Source organism: Lissotriton vulgaris, chromosome 5, assembly GCF_964263255.1.
Source record: "Lissotriton vulgaris chromosome 5, aLisVul1.2, whole genome shotgun sequence".
NCBI classification, from domain to species: domain Eukaryota; kingdom Metazoa; phylum Chordata; class Amphibia; order Caudata; family Salamandridae; genus Lissotriton; species Lissotriton vulgaris.
The window spans coordinates 1,230,565,549-1,230,587,561 of NC_141693.1; the positions used below are offsets into that span (position 1 = coordinate 1,230,565,549).

At 49.3% G+C, this 22,013-nt stretch overlaps 1 protein-coding gene across 1 annotated transcript in view; it reads right to left on the minus strand.

Annotated features, from left to right (window-relative positions):
- The window catches only part of IPO9 (importin 9), a 429,396-nt gene that overhangs the window by 191,968 nt on the left and 215,415 nt on the right, over positions 1-22,013 (minus strand). Inside the window, exon 15 of the mRNA XM_086923071.1 lies at positions 18,169-18,395. Within this exon, the coding sequence (XP_086779197.1) occupies positions 18,169-18,395 (227 nt within the window). The remainder of the gene's footprint in view (positions 1-18,168; positions 18,396-22,013) is intronic.

Consider the following 22,013-nt stretch of genomic DNA (forward strand, 5'->3'; position numbering starts at 1 on the left):
TATATAACCTTTCAATGTGCCTAATGCAGAGCCCTGCTAAGGCAAGAATAAACAAAAGATCTTGGGAAAAGGGTGCAGATAAAGGGTCAACCTGTTTGTCTGTATACCATGACACAAGCTTGCACCAATGGCCGTTGTTTACAGTCTTGGGGGAGGTACACCGAGCTGCCAAAACAACATTACAGACTTCAGGCGGAAGGTCGAAATTGGTCAACTGTCACCTCTTAATCTACACAAATAAAAGTGTGTTGATAGATTCAGGTTGCGAACTTCCCCATACAGCAGCAACAGGAGATCCTCCCGAAGAGGAAGCCTAATTGGAAGTCAATGGACATGTTCAACAGCTTGAGATCAGGGACTCTCAGGGCCCTGTCCAGAACTGCAAGGATGACTTGGGCCTGGTCATTTCTGCTCCCCTTGAGACCTCTGGGCAGGAGTGGATTTGGCAAAAAGACGGACAGGAGGCGGAGCTCCATTCGAGATGAAAAACGTCTCAGAGCGAGAGCCACCTTGGAAACTCCCATCCGGAGAACTGATGCTGCGCATGCTCTGTGGTCGCCTGGGACGACTCCTGGTGGCCCACAGCGCTGGGCACCGCGCCAACACCCACGGACCACTCACGCAACCTGGGATTTATCCTGGACTCCTCTCACGATGACCAAGCAAGTCAACGCCATCTCATCCTCATGCTTCAACAACCTGCGCATGCTCCGAAAGATCTTCAGGTGGATCCCTACCGGAACAAGAAAGACGGTCACCCAGGTCCTCGTCACCGGCCGACTGGACTACAGGAACGCTCTATATGCAGGACCCACAGCCAAACTTCAGAAAAGACTCCAGCGCTTACAGAACGCATCCACACGACTCATCCTCAACATCCCTCACCACAGCCACATATCTGCCCACCTGAGAGACATGCACTGGCTCCCAGTCAGCAAAAGGATCACGTTCAGACTCCTCACCCATGCACACAAAGCGCTCCACGACATGGGACCGAATACCTCAACAACCGCCTCACGTTCTACAATCCAACCCGCCAGCTCCGCTCGCCCCGCCCGCCCCGCCCTCGCCACCGTCCCACAGATTCACAGAACCACCACAGGAGGAAGATCGTTTTCCTACCTAGCTGCCAAGATGTGGAACTTCCTCCCCACCCACCTGACGACTGACCCAGGACCATCTCACCTTCAGGAAACACTTCCAAGGCCTGGCTATTCGGGGGGAGGAGCTTAGCGCGCATCCAAGATGGTCGCGTGAGCACAGAGCTCCCGAGACCCTTGCCGCCTCCCGCATCTATCCTGGCACAGATCCTGATACAGACGACGGGTTTTAATGGATATCACCCTGCTGACACAGAAGCTCTTTTCAGAAATCGAATCGGCTGCCGGGAACCGGACTTACTCCACTTTGAACTTTTGCGGCCTACACCGATTAGCAGCCCGGGTCTTGGATCCCAGAGATACCCAGGTGGCAATTGAACAACAGCGGCCGGTGGAGATCTGCCAGTGCCCCTGACGTACTTTCGGTTTCGTTTTTGGCCTTTGTCTATCGTAACCTGCCGCCATTTGACTTTGTTGGCTCATGGTCTACCACCGGTTGAACGCTTGCCCTCTGCCCTTAGTCTCTAGACTCTGCAAGTCAGATTTGTGAGGAGCCATTCAAACCAGATCCCAAAGGCCCCTCCGGGGCGCGCCGCTCAAGATGGCGGGCAAGTCGGATAGCGAGAAGCGGACCTCCAAGGGCGCGCACCGAGGGGGTGCCATCCAATCAACATTATGGACCGCTACACCCGTCCAAAAGGATCCCCTAGTGGTGTCGGTAAAGCTCTGGATGAGACTGGGGATGGCTCCTCAGTGACAGAAGAATTGACACTGCAAGACGTTATGGGCGCCATTGCAAGCATGAAGACATCCATGGGTCAGCAATACGAAACATTGGCTTCAAAGATTGACACGGTGGCTATCGATGTCAACTTGATTAGGACTGATCTGGCGAAGACCAATGAACGGATGAAGTCTTTGGATATTAAGACCGCCAGCCTTACGACCGACGTATCGATCTTCAGACAGAAGTTCGTAATCTGCGGTCCTCTAATGATTTGTTTGCCCGTCGGCTGGATGACTTCGAAAGTCGAGCTAGGCGCAACAATGTGCGTATCATCGGGGTTCCGGAGAAGTCCACTGAATTAACGACGGATCTCCTTGTAGAGGACCTCATACTGAACCATCTCGCCCCCAAGGGCCTCAGTAACTTTTTTGCAGTGGAGCGTGCACACAGAGTTCCAGGTGGGAAACATAAGCCGGGCGCCCCTCCACGGCCTATCATAGCCAGGATGTTCAACTTCAGGGACAGGGACGCTATCCTACAGGCATCGCGGGCCAACGGCCCCACGAAATTCGAGAATGTGACCATCGGTTTCTACCCTGACTTCACGCAGGCTGTCCAAAAACAACGGATGGGATTCCTGGGGGTGAGACTTGGGGACATGGGCTTGAAATACGCTATGCTCTTCCCTGCCCGACTACGTATTGAGTCCATGGAACGTGCGCTCTTCTTTGACCGGCCAGAGGTCGTCAGTGACTGGCTTGATACTTTGCCGACGCATCGAGACCGCCCGGAGCAGTCAGGGGGCGCTGAAGGTAGCCCCTCAGAGCAGGAGGAGTGAGAGTCGACCGGCATGCGTGCTCTATGGATGATGACTTTTTGTGCTTGTATGTATTTTGTAAATACCCAGAGGCGGTAGGGAACCGGGACTCTTCCTCCTTCAGGGGGTCTTTTCTCTTTTTGTAGATTAGTTTTCTATTGGGCGACAGGCACACTGCAAGGTGGGGTGGCTTTTTGGTCTAAAGCAGGGGTGAAGGGTGGAGGGGGGTGTTCGGGGAATTTCTTTGGGGTGGTGGGGGGAACTTTGTTTTATATTTGTTTACTTCGAGGCTACGTACTACTACATATCCTGACTTTGGTGTCTGTTTCATTATGGGAGGGGCTCGGTCCTCATTTCTAGGATGGGGGGTAGGGGGCTGAGGGTGCTAAGTTGGAATGTTAACGGTCTGGGAGACAGGATAAAGCGGGGGATAGTATTGCAGTATTTGAAACTTCTTTCCCCTGATGTAGTGTTGTTACAAGAAACACATTTGATAGGGAACACATGCCATGCACTGAATAGGCGGGGCTATCGTCTGGTGGCACACTCTGGATTCACTACTGGGTCGAGGGGGGCTGGCGTTCTTGTCAGGAACTCCCTCCCCCTGGAAATAGACAACACTATACTCGACGATAGGGGATGATATGCTGCTATCATGGGCAGGTGGGAGGGGAAGACGATGTCCATACTCTGTGCATGTCCCGCCAGGTTTGCAATCCACGTCGTTCTCTGATTTGGGAAAAGTGGTGTTGGGGCTCCACGAAGGTATTTTGGTTGTGGGTGGTGATTTCAATTCGGTTGTCTGTGGTAGGGAGGACCGCAGCCCCCCCACGGATCTCGCGAGATCGCAATCTTGGCTGGGTAACTTCCTGGAAACACTGGGTCTGGTGGACTGTTGGAGGCTGCTGCACCCCGGATAGGCACAATACACCTTTTATTGAGGCGCACATGGGAGCCTCTCAAGGCTTGATTATATCCTTGTGCCGGCGGTGCAGGCAGTCTCGGTGAGAGAAATTAGACACCTAGCCAGGGGTATCTCGGACCACTCCCCACTTTGGCTTTCTATTGATATACAGCTGGGAGCAGAGGGTCGAGTGGCTCCGATTAACCCCTGGCGCCTTCGCAATCCTAAAACCAGGGCTGGTGTGGTTAAGTCTATGGACTACTATTTCACTGAAAATGTGGGGTCAGTGTCTTCCTCCATTTCACTATGGGAGGCTTTCAAGACGGTAATCCGTGGCCAAACTTTGTCATTGATTGCTAGCGCAAAGAAAAGTAGGAATGAGGAGGTGGTGCGACCGGAGACCGAAATTACTGCCTTGGAGGAAGAACAGCAATCTGGGGTTACACAGGAGGGGCTACACGCTTTAGCCCTTAAACAGTCTGATTATAGAGCTCTGGTGACTGATGCGGCCAAGGCAATGAGTCGTGAGCAACAGGGGAGTCTGTATGACGTTGGAGATAAAGCGAGGAAATTGATTGCTTGGTTGGATAAAAGGGATAGACTGAATCGTGTTGTGCCTGTTGTGGAGAGAACGGATGGAGTGCAGGTTGTGGATCCGGTTGAGATAATGGAGGTCTTCGCACACCACTTCCAAAAGGTGTATGCTCCAGTTTCATACAGACCGGAGGAGGACTCGCACTTGTTACTTAGAGATATCGCATTGCCTAGCTTGTCTGACTCGGACAAAGAGCTTATGGAGGCGGAATTTTCTAACGATGAAATAGCGCTCGCCATCCGCTCCATCCGCTCGGGGAAAGCAACGGGCCCGAATGGCATCCCCATCGAACTGCACAAGTTGTGTCCCGACAAAATGGCGCCACACCTTCGTCAGATGTTTCTAGAATCGCGAGATGTTGGATCCCTTCCACAATATCAGAGACTAGCGTCCATTGTTGTCATTCATAAAGAAGGGAAACCCCAAGACCTATGCGCATCGTATAGACCGATATCGCTTTTGAACGCCGAACCCAAGATCTTGGCAAAACTCCTGGCGAACCGGCTGATAAAGGTGATCGGCGACCTGATACACCCAGATCAGTCCGGGTTTATTCCCCACCGCAACACCGCGCTCAACCTGCGTCGTCTTCACGGCGTCCTGGCAAGGGCAGAGTTGTTGCACGAGCCGGCCATCTTGGTCTCCTTAGCTGCCTCGATGGCCTTCGACACGGTGGAATGGCCATATTTATGGGCGGCCCTTGTGAAATTTGGTTTTGGTCCCGGTTTCATCGGTTAGGTTAAACTCCTATATGAGGAACCGTTGGCTCAGGTGGTGGTCAACAGCAGAGTCTCGGACTCCTTTGTTCTTGGGAGGGGTACGCGACAGGGGTGCCCTTTATCTCCATTGCTCTTCGCGCTTGCTTTAGAACCCCTTGCTGCGTGGCTGCGATGGGAACCGTCGCTTAAAGGCATTAGGTGGTCCCCTGATTTTGAGGACCGCATATCACTATACGCGGACGACATTCTGCTATATCGCACTTCCCCCCGGAAGTCACTGTGGGTACTGTTTGATGTACTGAGTTCGATCGGGAAGAATTCTGGTCTGGTGATTAATTGGGCTAAATCTAGTATTTATTTACTCAACGGAGAAGTACCCCTCTTGCCACGCGTCTGTCCGATACCGATCTCACACGTTGGTGTTAAATATTTGGGGATCTTTATATCACTTGACCCCGCAGCTTGATATGAGCGGAACCTGCTTCCCCCGCTTCTCCAGCTTAAATCCGATGTGACGGCTTGGGGCGGCCTACCGCTGTCCCCAGTTGGAAGGGCTGCTCTTTATAAGATGATGTCCCTTCCCCGATTCCTGTTTGCCGTCCAAAATACGCTTGATCTTGTGCCCGCCAGTCACTTTCGCGAGATTGAGAGCCTACAGAGGAAGCTGATATGGGGCAGGCACCCTCGCATTGCCTTAGCGAAGCTGACTTTGCCCTGGTATGATGGGGGCATCGCGTTGCCTGACATTAAACGTTACTATTGGGCATCCCAATTAAGTGCAATTAATCATGCAATGTACGGCCCCGTTCCAAATCCTGCATTTGAAATGGACAAATGGCAGCTGCCGGGAGGGAACTATAATAGGGCCCTATACTCCAGATCGACTGGAAAGAAATTGACTGGGCCCACCGGGGTCGCGGTACGGGTGTGGTGTAGTACAACCGCAGCTATGGGGTGGTCGGACAGATGGACTAGAGCGACCCCGCTCTACGCGGCGGAGAGATTGGGCAATCTTTGGACTACGAAAGGCTTTGAGAAGTGGGATCTTATCGGCATTAGCAGAGTCGGGGATCTCTGGATTAAGAACAGGGTCAAGACTTTGGACGAGCTCAAATCAGAATACGCACTAAGTGATAAGGAGCACTTTCGTTACATGCAGATCCGTCATGCGCTTGGCTCGGTTTTCCCGGTCGGGACCGTTATCCCGGAGTCTTCTCCTCTTGAGGATAGAGTGCTTGACGGACACGTTCCCGATAGCACTATTTCCCTAATATACAAAAAACGTATTAACGATCGATCGGATTTGCTTTCACAGCTTCGGGGTGCTTGGACCGGCGATGGACTGGAATTGGACGATGAAGATTGGCAGGCTGCGATATCTTCTCCTAAAGAGGTCGCGATTCCGGCCCGTCTCCGGCTGGTGCAATTAAAAATCCTACACCGTATCTATATCATGGGTCCACGGCTGCTGCGAATGGGTTATTCAGTGGATGGGCTGTGCAAGCGCGGGTGTGCTATGATTGCTACCTTCCTTCATATCATATGGGAGTGTCCGGATGTTGTGGTGTTTTGGAATCGTGTGCATGCTGTTATGGAAGAGGTTACGGGTGTTTCGTTGTTGCCGGAGGCCAGACGCTGTTTACTGAATGTATGGGAGCCAAACGATTATAATGTGGTGCAGATGCAATGGGCTACCCTTGGTAAATGGTAGCTAAAAGGGACATAGCCCAACTATGGGGATCCCAAAGAGCACCTCTGGTTTCAGCCTGGAAAGACAACTAGGATTGGTGCATGTTTAGGGAAAAAACTGTATGTTGCTCGTGGTAGACCCAAGAAGTGAGGGAGAATATGGAACCAATGGAACCTGTACCGTGGGGAGATCTGCACTCCTCCTCTTGTAGATGTCCCTGACATACCTCTGTCCCAGTGACCACACATTCCACGTATGGTACATACTACTGCCTATGCTGTGTTCGTCCGCTCCCTGCCCCCCCTTTCCCGAGATTTTACCTCTATACATTGCATACATCATTTTCTGATAGGACCCCCCCCCCCCTCAGAGACAGACACTCACCGTATAGTTTTTATTGCCTCGCTAGTTTTTACTGTTTATGTTTATCGTTTATTTATATATATATGTAAAATGTGAAACCTTTAATCAATCCTGCTTACCACCACAGGACTTCTCAGAATAATATGCGGAATCGCTGCTGGACCCTCGGGTTGTCGGCTGAAGAGCTGTGTAACTATGTAATTTTGGGTTCTTGTTTCGTTTTAACAATGGCCGGCCCCTGTCGTTGTAGGTCTGCAACTGTATTGCTCTTATCGAAATAAAGATTTAAAAAAAAAAAAAAAAAAAGACCTGGCTATTCGAGCAGTAGCAGCACCCCCTCCCCCCTCCCTTCAGCACCTTGAGACCCTAACGGGTGAGTAGCCCACCTTTAACAGCCAGTTGTCGAGACAGGGGAAGACAGCCATCCTCTAATCTCTGCAAATGAACTCTAACCACCACCATCACCTTGGTGAACACCAAGGGGCGCTGGTAAAGACAAGAGGGAGCATGGCAAATTAAAGGTGCTTGAGGCCCACAATGAACTGCAGGTAACATCTGCGTGCAGAGAGGACGGGAAGGAGGAAGTATGCATCCTGCAAGTCCATTCTGACAGGACCTCAGAAGAGCAAGCATTTTGAATTTCTCCTTATTCAGAAAGAAACTGAGCGGCTCAAGTCTAGAACAGGATACAAATATGCTATCTAAAGGCTAAACGTACTTTAACAGTTCCTCCTAGAGCACACTCCACTCGCAAGCTAGGAGCCTCTATGTCTTTCTTAGGAAAGATACCCCTAGAGGACATATGCAAGGCAGCAACTTGGTCTACACCACACACCTTCACTAAACACTATTGTGTTGATGTGCAAGCCAAGCAGCAAGCTGCAGTAGGCTAGGTTGTCCTTAAAACTCTTTCAAACCACTGCAACGGATACAAGCGACCACCGCTAAGGGAGACACTGCTGTACATTCAATGCGAAGTGTACAATCTGCAGCTCATATGCCTCGAATGGAAAATGCTACTTACCAGTATGCATCTGTTCTTGGCATGAAGAGCTGCAGAGATGTACACGCCCTCCCACCTCCCCGGGACTTGTATCCGTTCCACTTTTTCATCTTACTTAGATGCACACGCATGGACATCCTTTTTTCTTTACTTCTACTAACTCCATTTCCCATCATGGCGAAAAACAATCTAAGGATGGAGCCGATGCCCATGCGCAGTTTTGTCCAAGGGAGGAGTCCCCTATCTTGTGACTACAAAGACTTCTTCCATGACAACAACAACCTGCAATCATCCGAGCCCAACACCAGGTGGCGATCTAATGTTAAGTGTACAATCTGCAGCTCATATGCCTCGAACATGATCTTTTATGGTAATGTAGGTGAGCAGTTTAGGCTCATCACACAGTATTGCTAAGCATTTGTTGTACTCTGAGGCATTAAATGAGACTCTAGAATAAATCCACCAATTTAGAACAAGCATTTGCAATGCAATAGGTCTTGCATTACTGATAGTTTGAGGCATTAGCGATGCAAATAATAATTCAATGCTCAAGGCTCATACTTTCAATAATGCTAGACCTAGAGTATTGCACATGCTTGCGTAGTGAGCCAGGAACCAGCATTGTATGTCTCCATGCAGTCCCGTAAGTTGCTCCTAGAGGTACCTAGTGAGCAAGGCACCAGCAATGCATGACTAGGTGCAGTACCGCAAGGTGCTCCTAGAGGTCCCTAGTAGGCAACACACAGGCACTACTTGTCCAGGAGCAGTATAGAAAGCTGCTCCTAGAGGTCCCTAGTGAGCATCATAAACGTTTGGTAACATATGGTACCGCACCCTGCAAAAGATATGGTAAATCCACCCTACCCATATTGCATTGCATGCAAGACAGTGCCACGAGTACATTCAAATAGCAATGTCCTTATATACAGTTAGTAGCTTTGAAATGTGACAAAGGAATTCTTGTACGAGTTACTTACCTTCGGTAATGATGTATCTAGTAGAGACCATTCTAGCCGCAGATTCATTAACGTAGAATTATCTCCAAGCGTGAGACTGGATCCGGAAAACTTTGCCCGAGCAACCCTGCGCGCCGAGGAGACGGCTCCACGCGACTCCGCCCTAACGTCCTCCGTGTCGGTGACCTTAGCGAGGATACATAAGTCCCACCCCGGCGCACCTACGTCAGTTTTCTTTGGAGAACTTTTCAGCGCCACAACGCGGAGCCATCCCTAACAAACTGTGAGAATACTAGAACAGTGTGCGAAAAAACCCCACTAAACCGAAGGGAAAGAAACAATGGTGAGGAACAGAACCATCCAGAATAGAGCCAGGTACTGAGGCACCAAGATCTGGAATGAAAGAACAGGACACCACTACTGGAAAGCAATCCTGCAACAAATACAACAGCCACCCTGGGGCAGAGGCATGTAAAACACGCAGCGAACCAAGTAGTCAGCAGCCACCGCCCGGAATAGAAAGGTACAACATGGACAGAACGGAGAGCAATGACCATTCGACCTCAGACCAGATTAGCAGAGAGAAAGACTACTGAACGCTAAAGTGTGGGACCAGCCAAGGCACCGCAACCCCAAGGACTGCCAAAGGCAGAAGTGCAAGAAACAAAGGAAAGAAGCACAAGGGTACCCCACACTGGAGACCAGGTTGTAGGGGCCCGGAAGTGCCTCTAAAGTCAAGAATGGAACAACAACAACAACAACAACAACGTGAGCATCCCCCAAAGGAGGAAGTAAGACACTCGCAAAAGGCAACCACCCAGAGGCAGGCGGGTGCAGAAGACCCAGAGGGCCCTCGCATAACAGAGAGGAATGGCGGGTCATGAAGGAATCTGCGGCTAGAATCGTTTCTACCAGATACATTGTTACCGAAAGGTAAGTAACTCTTACATCTGATAGAGACTACTAGCCGCAGATTCCTTAACGTAGAATAGATACCCTAGCCATACCCAAGGGGAAGGAGGGTCTGTGAGAGGACCTCCCCAGCTCAGGCGAACCGAAGACCCTGACAGGGGGCAAATGCTGGGACCGAGAAAAAACCCCAGTCCTGCCCAAAAGGGGATGAGCCACGGACAGCAGAAAGAGCCTAGTCCCCTCCCCCCAAAGCAGACTAGAACCTTAGTGTCACAGAGAACACTACCTTACAGGGGATGTGTCACAACAACCAGCGGCAGTCCCGTCCTCACCAAATAGGAGAAGGAAGAGCAATACGAAAGGAGTCCATAAGCCAATGTACCAGGGACCGGCACCGGAAGCCCCAGGTACAGGCAACATTAAAGGAGACCAGTAGCCAATGTACCAGGGACCTCCATCGGAAGCCCCAGGTACAGGCAATACGAAATTAGGCCAGCAGCCAATGTACCAGGGACCTCCACAGGAAGCCCCAGATACAGGCAATGCAAAAGATGGCCAGCAGGTAAAGGGCCAGGGACTACCCCGAAAACCCCAGGTACAGGCAACGCAGGGGAGCGCCAAGGAAGAAGAGCCACCCAGAGACTCCAAGGAGAAGAGCAAAAATGAGGGCAAGAACCCTTCACCGGGAACACATCTAGTGAAGAGGGCGGCCAAACTCAACCCAGCTGGACGACAACAGGCCAGACAGAACAGCACCTCAGTAAAAAGGCAGGTGGAAGAGAAAGACATAAGGCTCCCGAAAAACGAGAAGCATGGTGGCCAGGCCTCCCTCCAAGGCCCCTAGCGGGCGCAGCTGGATGCCAACCAGCCACCAGCCGGAAAATAAGAGGAGAAACAAATAGGACGAACCAAGTCGTCAACACAGGAAAATAACCCTTCTGGACCCCAGACAAAGCACCATGCGAAACGGCAGACAAAAAGGCAAAAACACTGCAGCCTAATGCCGCAGCTGGCCAATAAAACGCACCAACGGCATACAACAATACCAGGGAGGCAAGAAACCCACAAAGGGGAGTCCACACCTTCCCAGTATAAAGCAGGGCTATCCAATCACTACGAATATCCCAGGTAGGGTAGGACACGGCCCAAGAAGAATGGGACCACTCCTAGGGAAGAAATCCTACATCAGAGAACAAATTAGAAAACCTGCGGCAGAAACCACAGAAGGCTAAGTAAGCAGCCAAAAAGAACACTCTTAGCCAAAAGGGGCTGACCCAGCAGCAAATTGAAGAGGTAGGCAAACTCAGGACCTTGAGGGCACAGTATCTCTCACAGAAAATGTAACTTTCACCCAAACACCAGATTCCAGGAGCAGTGGAATAACACATCCCACTAAGACCCGGAGGAACAACAAAACCAACTACGGAGGAGGAGGACAACGCCCCGCAAGAAGATGCTGAATGGCGGAGTCATGAGTGTTAAACAGAAGGACCCTGTCAAAGGGTAGGCCAACCAGACGGTCCCTGATATTTTCAGGAAAAACAGCATCACGCAACCAGGCATGGCGACAGAGCATCGGCCACACCCAAGGCGGCATGAAGAGTAAATGCGCCAAACTCCCTACCATCCAACATATGGCTCCTTAGGTCAGCATGGGCACCCTCATGAGAGACATGAGAACGAAGGGACTCCACAGAGTCCCACAGACTGGAAGTAGCCCTGGTCAATACACACAAAGTGTTAAGCGCCCGCAAGGCAGTGCTAGAAGAAGCTAAGACATTACGCCCCCATGACTCCAACCACCGGGCCTCCCGAGACAGGAAACAACACCACAGGCAAACACAGAGAGGCCTTCCTCAGAAGAGAGCCTTGAGGAGAAGGGAGGAAAGAAAGACAAACAGGGACCTGCGAAGCAGGGCGGTGTCGATGCAGAAGTGCCTGAGGCACCGGATCACCCGTGGCAGGGCGCCCCCAAGCTCCCATAAGGGAATTGTGGAGTGACGCTTCAAAGGGAAGTAACAACTCCCGTCCACCAGAGCCCTGGTGGAGAACTTCCAAAAGGTTGTCCGTAGGAAACGGAGTGACAGAACCACCCATCCACAGAATACCAGCGGCTGTGGAAATGGCCAGAACAAAGGCAACACTAGCCTTCGTAGGGTGCCACGGAGGAGAAAGTAATTTCTCTGCGGGCGACAGCTGCAAGCTGAGCTACCCGTCGCCATGTCCAGGGGGAAGCGGGCAGCCCTGGAATAGTGGGGGATCCACAGATGAATGAGGAACCCCCGAAGGCCAAGAGGCTGGGGAAAAAGCCACCCGCGAGCCACGGAAAGTAGGGTTCGAGGATTTAGGCCGTGGGGGCGGCGAGGAGCCCTCCCTGGAAGATGCCAGTGAAAAGGCAACAACACGGCGCCCTGTCTCTGGGGAAGAACACACCAACAGATGGCCTACCTCTGGAGAGGAATGGACCTCAGGGAACGAATCCAGAACCAGACGCCGGCGAGGCTCCGTGGTGTCCTGCCACCACGTGCTCACCATGAGGGTGGGGCGGGGTCGACACCAGAACGGCGAGGGATCAGCACCGAAACGGCGCTGGCTCTGCCTCAGACATGGCAGTCGCCAGTGCCGAGGGAGACTCCGGAAAACACCCCAGGTCCCTGCCTCTACCCGTGACTCCACCGGAGCCGGGGAGAAGGGCCTGTGGCGCCAAAGCAGAGCCGGCTCGACCTCTGGTGAGGCAGCTGCCTGCTCAGAGGACCTGGGGAGACTCTGGGACAAACCGGGAGTCCTGGCAGTCTCCTGCGACGCCACAGGGACCCCGTAGGGATTTGCGGCAAGGCAGTGATGCCAGGCACCGAAGAGGGGAGCCCGAAGGACTGCACCTCTACAACACAACTCTCCTATGACCTGGAGGCGAAAAGTCAGGCGCCAGAGACTCCACAGAAGACCCCGGCAAGGGATCCGCAGGAGGTGGAGGAAGGGACAAAGAAGCCTGCAGCGCCACCACGTAGGCTGTCATTTGGGCCCTTGTCGCCTCTACGCCAGGAAACGGTGGGTAGGAAGGCGACAGGTGGGGTTGCATGTCCCGGGAGGCAACAGGCACCCACCGCAAAAGGAGGACAAGGCTTAGGAGATAGACTGAAGGACCTACTAGCCGGCGAGCCACACCCTCGAGGCAAAAGACTATGTCGCAGACGAAACCGGCAATTCTTGCTTCCGAAGTAGGGGACGGATGCTGGGATGACACCGACCTGAACAAGCGTGCGGACAGCAACTTCATCCGGCGCTCCCGCCGTGACTTAGCCTTAAGGTGCTGGCAGGCGTCGCAGCTCTCAGAGTTGTGGTGCTCACCCAAGCACCACATGCAAATCGGGTGAGTGTCCGTCGCCGACATTGGATGCGCACAGGAGGTACACATTTTGAAGCCCGAAGGCATTCGCACACGGTTCCACTTTAACGCCAAGCGCGTAAAAGAATAGAAGGCCTGAAAACAGGCCAGGACACAATCCAGATCCGCATTGCACGCGGAAAAGAAAAAAAAAACTGACGTATGCGTGCCGGAGTGTGTTTTATGTATCCTCGCTGACGTCACGGAGGATGTCAGGGCGGAGTCGCCTGGTGCCATCCCCCGAGGCGAAGGGATGCTGTGGCAAAAAGTTTTCTGGATCCATTCTCACACCTGGGGATCATTCTGAATTAAGGAATCTGCAGCTAGTAGTCTCTATCAGATATATTAATTCTGGGTTAGATTGCACTCTATGTGGAATAGATGAAGGGAAATTTATAGTAGGTCTATTATAAATGTGATATGCGCTAGCGAGTAAAGTAACCACTACCAACCAAGTTTAGGACCAACTGAGTGCCCTGTCTGAAGGCCTTTAAGAAAATGATGCCTGGAGACAGTAATTAAAACCTAGGCCGTAACAACATGTTCCAATGGATGTCTCCATGGGAGGTTACAAGAAGAGACAATCCGGTAATAAGGAGTGACTACTAAGTCTAATGACCAATGAAAAATCAACCATTTACAAATGACAGGGAAAGGAGCCAATTAAAAAGATCGCCGGAAAAGTAGGTGGAGCTTTATGCCCATATCCTGAATGACATGAATATAGCATGTCTTGAAGAGACAGCACAAGCAATGCCTATGTGAGACCTAAAAATAAGTAGCATTTTCATATACATTTTTATACCAAGAACTTTGTTATCTAGTAAGAATTCTTTTAAATATGGATTTTTACAGGCAAGTAAAATGTTCACTTGAAGGAGTCTTTACTCAGCAATGCTTTCATATGGGGGAAAAAAGACATATGTTGCATACAGTTATTCACATACGGTTTCCGAGGGTCTCCTTCTGGACTTCGGGTCAAAAGGTCCAAAGTACCCCCAGCAGTTACTCTTTACCTGCCCTAGGGTGTAAGGGTCCAGGTCGAGTTGGTAGCTTTGCAGGCTAGTGGAAAGGGGGGGAGGCACCGAGAAATAGGCTGCAGAGGGGGCTTGAGTACAATTCTGGGAGCTCCCAATGGGGGAGTCTGGTCACAAGGTTCCTGGGAGCACAGCCTGTTTCTGGGTACCCAGTCTGCGGCGTTAGGGTGCAGAGTAGATCAGTCGGTGAGCTCCAAGCGTCCAAAAACCCTTGCGGTTGTCAGTCACGACGACCGAGGTTGCAGAAATCGGGAAACCTGGGCCACTCTAGTAGTGGGTCTCTGCGGTGCAGATGTCCAACAGCCGTACGGTCTAGGCTAACTGGATATAAACAGGACTTGGTTGCTGCAAGGGGGTCAAGTACCCCGGGTATAAGTGCTGTGCAGCTCCCGTCGGTCCTGGTGTCCTCTCACTCGGTGGGGTGACAAATCCCGACCTTTGGAAGCACAGGTACTGCTTCCTGGGTGGCTACTGCCTCAGGCTGGCCGGATAGTTGCAACACAGTAAACCAGACTCTGCTTCTTCTGAGCATGCGAACTGCAGGGGATTAGCTCCTCTACTTCAAGGAAGATTACTAGCAATTTGTGAATAGCTGGTAGTCTACCGGGATTTCTGGTAGTTGTTCAGCTGCAGGAAGGGTCATTCAGTTATTGTCAAAACTGGAGCATGCAGGGTTTGGCGCCAAAAGTAGACAGCAGTCTTTAGTCTCTTGTTTTCTCGCGGCTCTTTATCCTCTTCTTCTGCATCTATTAATTTTAAATTCCTGGCATCAAGGGAGCCTCCTAAGTACTCAATTTAGGAGTGTTAATGGGAGTGACAGGCAGTAGCCAATGGGCTTCTTACCTTTAGGTTGACTACACACTCTTTAGGACCACTTCCTGTGGAAAGTGGGCATAACCCTGATCTAGTGAGCCTAATTCTACCAAAAACCAAGATGGTGGTATTCTAGTTTTCGTGTTCGCATCAGGAAAGAGCCTGATAGAGAACACGCCTCCTGATTAGCTGATTTCCCTGCTGGTCTGGAGCCAAATTGGCCCGGGGCAGGAGGAGGCATTTCCCCTGTCTGTTGGACGCCTGGGTCACATACAAAAGGCAGCAGAAGCTGTTGAAGCCTCCTGCCCTGATCTGCTGATTACTTAGCCATACTGCTTGGAGGTGGTGACCAAACCTCCGGGTGGAGCAGGCATTATTTCTGCCTTCAGATAATGTGGGTGCTCACCTGCAGGGGGTAAGAAACCTCTCTGTGGTGGGAGCCTAGTCTACACCGGTCAGCCAGTACACTAGAGATTGGTAGGTTTTCAGGGGGCACCTTTAAGGTGCCCTCTGGATGCATGTGTTAATAAATCCATCACTAGAATCAGTGTGGGCTTCTTAATACAAGATGTTTGATACCAAACATCTTTAGTCTCAGTTTAAGCCATCATATAGCTGGGGAACTCGATCACCAGTGCCCAGTACACATACTCAAGATGGTTCCCCGTTCACTGGCAATGTCCAAGAATAGGCAGGGACATCACAGGGGCATATCTCCTCATGCAGATATTTCCGAACGTGTAATATAATGAACCCTGCCTTAGGGCTGTAAGGCCTGCTGTAAGGGTGACTTACTTATATTGCATTCAGTGTCTGCAGGCATGACAAACAAGACGCCTGCCACATTGTGTCTTCACTTTTCTCTGCACATGTCACACAGCCTGCAAAGGCAGTTTGCATGAGTGTGGTGAGGGGTCCCCTAGGATGGCACAATACATGCTGCAACCCTCGAGGGGCCTCTTTACCCTCCCTGCCATAGCTACCAGGGGTACCATTTATTAGGGACTTACAGGGGATAGTAAAGGTATTGCCAGTTGGGGAAGAAATTGTACAATTTTAGGAAAAGAGATCTGGCATGGGGACCTGGAATACAGGACCCCAGCACACTGCTGTCAAAAAGAGGTACTTTACTATAATAGTCACAATCGGGAAGGAATAGTCCCTTTGGACAATCTGGAGAACACAGCAGTCTGATGTTATTGACCTCCAGTGGTCAGGTGATGGCATATCCTGCCTCCACTGGGTGCCCATAATGGTCTCAGGGCAACCTAAAGGTACTTGGAGGCTGTGGCTGGAGGGGGTTTATAACTGTCCAGACATCTGGCTTCCTGACCCACGAGACCAGTGGGTGCTGCGTCCTTGGACAAGCAAGGACTGAGAAGGTTGCTGGCCAATGTGACTGGGCAGTTGGAAAAACGGCTGAAAGCTACTTCTGTGGGCATGAAAGGAGCGGAAGGGGGACAGAGGTTGGGGAGGGGAAATGGAAAAGCCCAAGGACATGGCCGGAGCCCTGCTGTACTTAAAGCACTCCAGCACAGGGTTTTCCTTGTCTCTGAACAGATGCTAGCCATCAAAGGACATGTCCATGAGTGAGGCCTGGACATCCCCCAAAAAGCCAGCCAGGTGTGGTGCCTTAAGGCCACTGACGATTTGCCTGCTCTGCCTAGAAAGTTGTTTGTATCCAGCCCACAGCATTTGGCAAACTTAGCTGCGTCTCTCCAGTCTGCAAAAGCTTGAGAGTATGGCTCGGCCCTCCTCTAAGACCATAGGCAGCACCCGCGCAACAGAGTCCCAGAGCGAGTGGGAGTATTCGCCCAAAAGGCACACGATATTCACAGACAGCAAACCAGGCTGGTGGAAGAGAACATCATTGTTTCCAAGGTATCAAGCCTCTTGGATTCCTTGTCTGGATGGGTGGTAGGGAATGTGCAAGGATTTACTATGGAAGTGGAGGCTTAGACCACCAAGCTCTCCGGGGTGGGGTGCGTTGTGAGGAAATTGGGAATCCTTGGGGCGGGGTGATGGCAGCCAGCAATTGACCCATTCACAGGAGCTCCAGTGCAGGACTTGGACAAGGCCCTGAGAAGGACGTGAAGCAGTTCATATGTGGAGACTCCCGACGGAAGCATCTCAGTAAAGACATGTGTCATGACAAGACAACCACAGTAGGCAGCTTAAGGTCTATGACCTCAGCAACCCTCCTCGCCATCGTAGCGAATGAGGTTCCTTCCACCATAGACACAGTAGGAGGGGAAACCAAGCCAGTATCTGGTGAGGTATCCAGTCCACTGGCATCCGCCAGATCTTAACACCAGGTGTCGTCGGTAAAATCTGGGGGCTGGTACTCATCATAGTCAAGTGGCTCCTCCCAGTCATCCGCAAGTGCAAGCCCAAAGGAATAGGGCCCAGGTGCGGATTTGGGTTGCCTTTCCACAGTTGCGCCAGAATCTGCGTTGGACGGCACCCATCCGGCTCAGTATCTGAGTCGGGGATGAGAATGGAGACTCCACCACCAGCGTGCAGGGGTACTGCTCACAAAAGTCTGGATCCAGTCTGACGCCTGGGGATAATTCTAAGGTAAGGAAGCTGCAGCCTGAAATCTCTATTGAATAGGTACTGTAAAACATGGCATTAGGGGAGCAAGCAGCACCGTAGGTGAAAAGGTTGTGCAAGCACTATGTACATGTATTAGACCATAACTTTCAGTCTGAATGCACCCAAGCGTATTTAAACATTTCAAGTTGGTAATAAAAATCTAATTCTTAAACAATTTGATAAAGGATCCTCAAGACCACCTACAAAGTGCAAAACGGTCACATTTCACATCATTTGCTATTAGGGTGAGAAGGGAGTTGAAACTCGTTCAAGCTTTATCTCTGTAAAGTCCTCAACAAACTAAGTGCATTAGCAGTTTAGTGGTTTTCTGCAAACTATATCGCCTTGAATTCAAAGCAGGAGTAAGTCCACCTGTCTTTTAATAAAGAAACCAATAAAACAATCCCTTCTGAGCCAAACATCAATCAGCGATCCAAACGGCTTATTTAACCAACTGCTTAACTGCAAAGCAGTCATTCCACAAGGATTCTTATTTGCACCATTAACAAATGGCACCAGTAAAACATGTAAAACAATGGTTCAACTCCATACCGTTGCTGTACTTCAGAAAGATAGCAATGGTGAAAGGGCATATCTTGTTCTCTGCATTGGTGGTAAAGACTGGGTCAACAGTTGTCACGATACAGAGTGTTTCCATGACGAGGTTGAGGATATCCGCACTAAACTGGGCAGCAAGGTGGATGAGACCGTCCAGAATGCTGGGAAGGTAAGGCTGCAGTACATGTGTGCTCTCGGATGTCTTCAGCTGGTCACAGTATCTACAAGAAATAGGATCATTCATCAATTGCGGTCACAGATTACCATTCACTAGACTTCACTGAACAATAATTGGAATGCTACTATTAACGGAATCCAAAATTTTTTTACTAAGAAAGCAACAAACATTTCCTAACTAATGCAGGGAATGTCGGACAAAACAGCAACCCACGCCTTTTCTTTAAAATGTAATAGTATTTGTTAGGCCTATTTTTAGGAGCACGTATTAGCTCTTTCAAAAGCCAGAAACGTATATACTTATGTGTTAGGATAAAACCCTGAAACTCTACTTAATGAAGCTAGCATAGTGCAGAAGAATTAATAAAGAAGTGATAAATTTGTCATTTTTAAGTACACCAAGAATGGCTAGCAAGATGCATGCCTACACCTGCATCTGATCCTGTGCAGACTACCTTTCATCTCGTCATCCTTTATTCTGTTGCAAAGTACAGACAACTACTCTAGTGATGAGATAAACCCTTCATGGTTTCAGAAAAAAGTCTTGATGCGGTCCTCCGACACTTCACATCCACCATAATACTGAACATTAATGCCTATTGACTTTCATCCACACAAAAAGCAGATGAAACCATGTAATTCACCCCCACCCTGCACTATGAGCACTCACTGCAGAGACTGATAGCATACCACTATTAACAGAAACGGATTGTAAATAAATTAGAATCCTATAATAAAAAGCAATAATGTAGAGGCTTTGAGACGGAGGCTAATAGAATCCAGATCATTAAGATCTTTGTCTATACACAGCCTAAGAAGAGCTCAAGCGAGCATAGAGCATGTACAGTGAGATGCTCTGAAAAGCCGTGAAAGGGGATGCGAAGCAGTAGTAGCCAGGAGGGGGCTTAATGCACCACTTTCTTCCAAGAGGAAGATTTTTGATTTTCAGAGATTGTTTAAATGGTGGAGTCCTTCTTAATATAGAAGAAAAGACTTTAGTTGCCCGCTCCAAGCAGAGCCTTAATGCACTCAGAACATATCTTTAAGAGGCCTGCACAGTTTACAAGTGTTGAGCAGTGACCACAGACCAAGAAAAATCAATTGTGTATGGGCATTTGGACCATAATAACAGGTCATATGCATGCAAGGAATACCCAGTGAACAAAAGATTAAAATAAGCAGTGGCAATGCCAAAAAAGTCAGGCGTTAAAGGAATGATGTATGGTAATGTGAAGAATTACAAGAAAGTGGCAGGGGAATAGGTTTGCATTGGGGGTGGAAGCAAAGAACTCTAGAATAATTTAGGTGCAAGTTAAAGGGTAACGTAACAGTTGCACTGTCAAGCCAAGCATAAAAATGCATGTAGGTTAATGGCTGCCCTTCTCCCATCTGTGCTGCTGCCAGAGAAAAAGACAACAAATATTCTTGTTATCCAAGATACTTTAATATAACTCCAATGTCATTTAGGTGCCCCTGAAATGTCAACATTCGGTAGAACGGTAAATAAAATCATCAAAGCTGAATGAAGGGAAGGGCGTTTTCTGGAAGCACACAACTTGTGTCCAATTAAAACATGGACTTCTGGCTTTCAACAGGAGGGCGGAGCCAAAGCCCCTCTCTGGTGATGCTCACATAACGGTCTGAGGACAGCTGTGCCTCTCTGGTGATGCTCACATAACGGTCTGAGGACAGCTGTGCTGTCAAGCCCGATCACAAAGACACTCAGAAGCAAGGTTTTTGTTTTAAGAGTTTTTCTGCCTCGAGGGAGGAAAGGAAGCTTCTGCAGTGGTGACCAGACATGAGTAGGCTTCTAAAGTGCCGATGGAGCCACACCACCACTTGGGCCACATAGTGATTAATTAAATTAGCTACTTATTCTGGATAATTGATTTTTTGTTTAACTGTTTTGCTGGTGTTTCAAGACAGACTAAATTAAGTGTGAGTAAGCGAGAATGCACATCCTCTTCAATGAGGAACTGTAAAATGCAGTGATTCCCATAATGCTGCTTTTGCACGCAGCATTTAAAAGGGTGTGTTTTAACAGTGGAGAATTCTCATCTCAAACTGGATACATAATGCAGACTGATACTGTACATCTCTCAGAGTGGGTATATCCAAATGCCAAGCCTAGTCCAGCCTCAGACATATCACCCTCTATCTATTAGACAAATCAACACAACAAAAAATGGAAGTGACTAGGCCACAATAAACACAGGTCTTTCCCTGCCTCAATGTTCGGAATACCCTATGCATGGTCGCAATCTGAATAAAATAACTGATTTTATTTCTTGCTTTTACTTGTCTGCAAGTACTTATTCCCTTACTTTCTATGCTTATTTTGTAAGGTCCCAAGAGGTTTCTCATGGACACTACATTTTACACAATATATTTTAACTTAATTTCAACCATATCATCAACACTGAGGCAGCAACATTTTTCCTTACCCCGTTATATAGACTTCATGTGTAGGTTCCACTAGTATTTATCAAGCTCCTAGGAGGAATCAACTTCAGTTGTGAACCTCAGAAACAAACCTTATTTAAAAGGCCATCCACCATTATTTAAATGAGTTGAATTTCTAGTCCCAACACCTTTTCAGTGTTACCCATGTACCACACCGTGCAAAGAATCCTGTGATGAGAACCTTGGAGAAAGAAGGTTTTGTGTGTTCCTCATTTGCTGTCCACAAGAATAGAAGTCACAAGCTGTAGGAGAGTGCCTTTCTCGTGAAATGTGAGGACTGTGAATCAGTCTCTCCACCAAAGGTAAGATGGTTTGGCTGCAGCTTTGGTTGGTGGTAGCCTTATTCCTATGCTATTTGTAAAGCAGCTTCAAGACCGTTTTTTTCATTGTGCAGATATTAGGTGAAATCTAATGTAGCAGACGTGAAAAAGCTGGAACAAAAGTACACAGTGGGTAATGTGAAACAAAGGGATGTTTCAGAACATCACTACATTGGTCGAATTATGTAGTGTATTGTAAAAGTGATGTTCCTTGCGCATCAGCTTCAGGATTGCAGGAAGGAAAACAGGAGAGCATTTCTTTTTGAAAATAGGTGTGATAGCAGGCAGAAGTATCATTATCTGACCTTAGTGAACAGAACACCTAATGATCATGACCAACAATTGACAAAAACAAATGTACCTGATGTTCTTCATGGCACACATTAGAGCAAATGGAAAAAGGCCCTATTCGATGCAACAAAGGTACAACACTGCTTTGCGGATTTCAACCAAGCATTATGGTAAAGTATCTTCACAATTTGAAGGAATCATGGGGGTGGTTAAAAAAAAAAATATATATATATATATTTTTTTTTTCCAGAGTACTGTGATTTTTCTCCAGAAATGCGGAAGTGTTGCTAATTAGCTGTATAAAAAAATTGTTATTCAGCCTGCTTCCTGACTGTGCGCATTCTATGTAAGATCTTCAAGTGGCTACCCCCACACTTGAGGCGCACCGGGACACAAGCCCTCATCACCAGCCGACTGGACTACGGCAATGCCCTTTACATAGGAATCGCTGCACACTTTCTACAAAGACTTCAGACCATACAAAACGCCGCAGCCAGACCCTTCCCCAGACGAACCCACATCACACTCCAACTCGAAAAACTCCACTGGTCCCCGTATAGAAGATTTGGCAATTCAAGCTGCTGACCC